This window comes from Ailuropoda melanoleuca, unplaced genomic scaffold, assembly GCF_002007445.2.
Source record: "Ailuropoda melanoleuca isolate Jingjing unplaced genomic scaffold, ASM200744v2 unplaced-scaffold10825, whole genome shotgun sequence".
In the NCBI taxonomy this organism is placed as follows: domain Eukaryota; kingdom Metazoa; phylum Chordata; class Mammalia; order Carnivora; family Ursidae; genus Ailuropoda; species Ailuropoda melanoleuca.
This window is the reverse complement of record NW_023179199.1, coordinates 1-6160: the sequence shown is the minus strand read 5'-3', so window position 1 is coordinate 6160 and position 6160 is coordinate 1. Positions and strand designations below refer to the sequence as shown.

The 6160-nt window shown below is 37.6% G+C and overlaps 1 protein-coding gene across 1 annotated transcript; it reads right to left on the bottom strand.

Moving 5' to 3' along the window:
• Positions 1–1303: 1303 nt before the first annotated feature.
• Positions 1304–2269, bottom strand: LOC109488817 (olfactory receptor 52N5). The gene has a single exon (XM_019794055.2). The coding sequence runs from the start codon at positions 2267–2269 to the stop codon at positions 1304–1306; it is 966 nt and encodes a 321-aa protein (XP_019649614.2).
• Positions 2270–6160: the final 3891 nt, after the last annotated feature.

The window sequence follows — 6160 nt, the reverse complement described above, 5'->3', positions numbered from 1 at the left end:
AAATGAATAAACAAATAGAGAAAAAGCAGAATCAGACCTATAAATACAGAGAAAGAACAAACTGCATAAGTAATACAGTCATGATATTGTAATAATGTTGTATGGTGACAGATGGTGGCTATGACTGTGGTGAGCATAGCACAATGTATAAACTTCTTGCGTCAACTATTATAAAAAATGTGAAATACATGTAAAAAGTTGTTCTATCTTGCACTGCAGTGAATTAATCTTTACACATTCATCATTTTGTAGCATCAAATACTTGTCGTTTGGAAATGCTGACTCACTGAGTTATGCAGGTCTTCCAAATGTTGGCATAGTTTATTTTACAATAATAATCACACATCATATGGACACTGGAAAACTCATTCTATATTGGTAAAAGGATGAAACTGAAAAGGGAAAATTATAGTTTAATACTATGAAAATTGTGATGCCTAGGTTCCCCAAGATGGTCTTGAAGCCCTCAGGGGTCCATGGACAACACCTCAACAAATGTTACATTAGATGTTCCAGAGAAAAAGGGGACGAAACTGGAGATAGATCGCTGGTGATCAGTGTGCCAGGAAAGAGATATTATTGAACTGAGAGATGATAGTGGAGACACTATATCCAAGAAGTTTTCACACCCCCGGGTACACTTGAGCATTAGTAAGAGTGCCCATGGTATTCTTAGTAAGAAATTTTATTCAAAAGAGTAAACAAAAACCTGATATCACTAAGTGAGGAAAAATAAATCAATATTGAGAAACAGCCTAGGAGTTTTGAGTCATATATTGCATTTATTATGAAGGGCTAAGCTTTACATTGTAAGCATTCTTTATTCTTGAGTAAATTGGTCTGCAAAGCTTTTGACAATATGTTTCCTAAATGCATTCTTTTAAACACCATGACTGCCAGTTTTATCTGCATGTTATCAGCCTAATTCATAAACTGCATTCTAGTTTCAAAAACTACCCAGGCTGGAAAAGCCATTTTGCTTCTTCTCCAATGGCGAGATTACAAACATAGAAAAGACACTTAAGAACTCTCTCAGAAGGTTAAGAAAATATCTTGCATGGATACATCAGAGAAAATTTGTAATGAGCCCATATCAATTACCTGATTAAAATTAGTGATGGAGAAAAGTAAGGGGAAGGCACTGGGATATAAATCCAGAATTAGCAAAAAATTTCCCTACTATCATTTCAGAAAACATACCCTGGGATAGACCTGGGCAATATATGATACCTCACGTGAGTGAATGTATGATGTCACACATGAGTCTCCTCTTTGTTGTCTTTTCTTTCATCTTCTACTAATTTCAGTTGTCCTGGATATGTGTACATTTCTCACCCTGGAAGAGCTTTATGACACTGTCTCTGATCTGTTTTGTCTTTACCCCATACACAATGGGGTTAAGAGTTGGGGGAAGTAGAAGATAAAGATTGGCCACAATGATGTGGAGAGAGGGGGGAACGGTGTGTCCCCCAAAACGGTGGGTAAAGAAAGTGAAGAATGCTGGAACATAGGTGATGATGATGGCAGATATATGGGCAGTGCAGGTGCTGAAGGCCTTCTGCCGAGCATCTGCCGATGAAAGGCTGACCACAGCCCGAAGGATCATAGTGTAAGACACAGATATACAGCAGATGTCAAACACTCCAATCAGGAGGGCCACCATCAGACCATAGATGACATTGATCTTGATGCTGGCACAGGACAACTTCACCACTGACATGTGGTCACAATATGTATGGGAGATAATATTACTTTGGCAGAAGGGCAAACGCTTGACCAAGAATGGGAAGGGAATCATCAGCAACACACCCCTCAGGAAGGTGGCAAGTGCAGCTTTGGCAATGATAGGGTTAGTGAGTATGGTAGCATAATGCAGTGGGTAGCAAATGGCCACGTAGCGGTCCAGAGCCATGAGCATGAGTACACCAGACTCCACACCAGTGAACCCGTGAAGAAAGAACATCTGAGCTAAGCAAGCATTGAAGTTAATTTCCTTGAGATTGAACCAGAAGATGCAGAGTGCATTGGGTAGCGTAGTGGTGCAGGTAATGAGGTCAATGAGGGACAGCATGGCCAGAAAGAAATACATTGGGCGATGTAAGGACTCCTCGTGATGAATGAGGTACACAAGGCCAAGGTTTCCCACAAGGGAGATGATATACATTGTGCAGAATGGGAGGGAGATCCATACATGTACTCTTTCAAGACCAGGAATTCCATTAAGAATAAAAGATTTGGAGGCAACATATGAATTATTGGAAACCAGCATAACTAATTCAGTAGAGGAACTCTATCAGAAGTCTCTATCCTGAGGAGAAGGAATTCAGAAATAGAAGTTTAATTCAGAATGTCCTTGAGAGTGCAAACTTAAATTTGGAATATAGTTACATTCATAATAGCACCAACAGTTCTAAATAAAATATGAAAATATACCATTTATTGAACAATACTACATTATGATAAGATTTCTAATGTTTTATAAGCACTCTAAATGTACTTGTAAAGCCACAATGACATAGTTGTGATTGTTTTTTGACATCAAATACAAGAAGAAACTGAGGGACCGAGATATCAAATGATGTGTCATAAAACTAGATTCCAGGATAGAAATAATATCTATATATGACTCTAACATTCATGCAGTCTCTTTACTGTGCATCCTAGTTTGACAGAGTACCTAGTTTATGATAGCAAGTTATCGTTGCAGGAAGGAGGGCCTGAACTTTGCTCAACATATTAATGTTGTGTGGCAATATGTAATGGGGAGATTATGGTTATTTATACCAACTAAGATCTTGTTCAAATTTTAGCTCGAAACACCAATTTTACGACTTGGTGAGGTTACTTCATTCCTGAAGCTCAGTGACTCAACTGTAACATATGGCTATTGTCATCTTCCTCAAAGAGTTCTGAAAAATAATCAGAAGTTTATTTTACTCCTAGCTTAGTATCCTGGTGAACTCGGTATATTAATTAGAAATACAAGCATAGGTGCTTTGTGGGTATGAAATACAAGGATAGTGGTCATGAAGGTCAAGGTACCTGGATTGTCCTGTGAAAGAGAAAAACAAGAATGTCCCTTTCTCAAATACCCTGTAATTCCCCAAGCAAATGAAGTCATCTATCTCCTTTCCATGTCTTCTGTCTTTAAATAATTCTTGAGAAGCATATTCTCTCTCTTAGAATATGTCCAACCTCCGTACCTCAGACATAGCTGACACGAAGATAATTTTCAGAGAATTAAATTTATTAAAAAACTATGTAACCGTTGAATCCTCCTTCTAAACGCATGCTGGATATTTCCATGGACAGTTTAAATTCACCATATTGGGAATCATGGATCACTACATTAAAAACTAAGGATATACTGTATGGTGACTAACATAACACAATAAAAAATTATTAAAAAATCCAGAAAACAATTAACAAAATAACAATAAGTAAAAATAAATAAATAAAAAATATATATTCACCATGTTGGAGACTAAACTCATCACTTCAGCCTCTACCTTGATGCCAGAATAGGCTCCTTTTCTTGAGATCTGTCTTTGGATAATGGTGTCGTTTTCCTCTGCATGAGCTACCAGCATCTTTGTGATCTTCTCAGGTGTTCTTCGTCATCACCTTGGGTAAAATCCCTTTATAGCTCAGAGTGCTTCACTCCTTACTCTGTCTAGGACACTTCAGCATGTCTGTTACCTGTCCTCTATTCTCAGACAAGACAAGAATTCTGTTTTTTAATCCAGAAATATTTCTAATATTGCCCATCCTATCACCACACTTATTGTCTTCTAAAGACCACTTACCTACGTCTACCTCCTTCTTGATTTGCCTCTTGTACTTTTCAAATCAAATATTTCCTATAACATAGTTTTGAAGACATTTTAATCCAAGGCTTAATTATCTTGTATGTTTCCCCATCAATTTGAGGGTAGGGCTCAAATTTCCTGGCATGGCATTTAATGAGATAAAATTTAAGTCTTATTTGGACTTTCCATTTTATATCTTTCCAATCACAAAGCACCCAAGAGTGGTTCTGCTTTGGACGATAAAGTCTATGGTCACTTTATTCTAGCATTTCATGCTTAAACTTAATAGACCACATGCCAATCCCCAAATCCTACATATATTTCAAGTTTATGTTGACTTTGCTGATTTCTTTCCCTTATTTGAAAATTTCTCTGTCATGTACTTATTTTGATAAGAGTACTTCAAATATTGAGAGAGAAGTTCTCTCTTTCCTTTCTTCCTTGATTGATTTATAATTTTCTCTTTTTCAAGTGTTTATTTAAATTCCAGTTAGTTAACATACAGTGTAATATCAGTTTCAGGTGTAGAATTTAGTGATTCATCACATACACACAACACCCAGTGTTAATCACAATGGCCCTCCTTAATACTCTACACCCATTTAAACCATCCCCCTGCCAAATCTCCTTTCCAGGCATCCTCAGTTTATTCTCTATCGTTAATAGTCTGTTTCCTGGTTTGCTTCTCTTTTTATCCTCCCTGTGTTCATCTGTTTTGTTCCTTCCTTTAAAGAAGCCCATGCATCCTGGGGTCCAGTTACAAAATGTTTAATTTGCTTCCCAAAGCTATTAGTGATTATTTCAGAAAGAAATCCAAGTTTTTCTATCTCAGACTTCACATCTGTTCCACTGAAGCCCAATCCTTATAAAGGCTACCAAACAGTACTTCAGTTAGCTGTTTTTTCATTTATTTGTTTTTGTGTTTATTTATTTGTTTGTTTCTCTGGAGGAATATGAGGATTNGATTCATGTTTCTAACTTGGGACCCCCACAGCTCCTGCTTCTTATAATTTCTCCCTGCCCAGTACTCCAGCCACCTTCCAGGTAAAGAACAGGGTTGTGTGGGATGATTCATACTTTGTCTTCCAAAGGGGGAGGTAATTTGGTTGCAAGTACCATTCAGACTTACCCTGGGACTCCCTTATTTTGTCTGTGGTTCTAAGAATTAATAAGGGGACAGAATACAGGAAAGGATTGGAAGTAGAATAATCACAAAGTACAGGAAGAGAAATTCACCACAAGGTCTTCGCTCAGTCTTACGTTGAGCCTTTTCCAGTGGAAGAGACAAAGCAGCCCCCTGTACTACCGAACGCATGCTCCATCATGAACGCTGCACCAAACCACCACACACCAATCACAATTTCTCTTCCCTCCTTGATGATGATAGGCTCCATTACCTGGTCCGGGTGTCTAAGCCTCCAGGATCTGATGGAGAGCACCGTGATTGACACCATGACTGCTGCTTCTGTGTTCCCTCATCCCATGCTGGGCAGCCATTTGACACAAGTGTGTGCAGCACACACTGTTGCCTCTGGCTGTTTAAAAAGAAAATGGCCTCCTTTATATTATCACTTGATCCCAACCCCCAGGAAAATCTGGATGAATCAGCTACCGCTTAGGACGTAGGAAATCTAAGAAGCCTTGCTTTCGCACTTTCTTCTCCCTTCCATGCTATGCTATGTTTCTCTACAGATGGCCTATGATAATATTTCTTTTCTTTCTTTCTTTCTTTCTTTCTTTCTTTCTTTCTTTCTTTCTTTCTTTCTTTCTCTTTCTTTCTTTCTTTCTTTCTTTCTTTCTTTTTTTTTTTGGAATTTAGGGTCTGAAATACAGAGTAAAGTCCTATTAGGCACCTGAGGAATCCTCTCCATGATCCCCTGGAGAAGAATGTCAGGAGAAGGCTAAATCCAGAAAAAGGAGTTCTAGTCTTTGAGACTATTTCAACTTTTTTTGTTATTTTTTGAAATGTTTTTCCTGAAATATCAAATTCAATTTTTTATTGACATGTGATGTTATCACTGAATATTTCAAGTCTGACTATTCCAAGTCTGAGTATTTCAAGCCATGGACCCTAAATTAATTTAAGCAATTCCATTTGTTAAATTTTTAAAATTTTCTATTAAGTATCAACCAGGTATCAGGCAATGAATGCTTTGGCAAGGAGCACAAGACCTTTCTTTGCCTCTGCTCTGGGTGTTTTATGTCTACCTTGTGCATAAACAGCCAACTTGCATACCAACTCAAATATCACTTGCCTTCAGAAAAAATGGTGGCAATATATTTAGGTTGCCTATATTTGCCTATTTAAATTTACCTACTTACTTAAACTCGTTTATGAATTTAATTACATT

Excerpts from the sequence above, each read along its gene's own strand:
- LOC109488817 (XM_019794055.2), bottom strand. The coding sequence starts at position 2,269 with ATGCTGGTTTCCAATAATTCATATGTTGCCTCCAAATCTTTTATTCTT.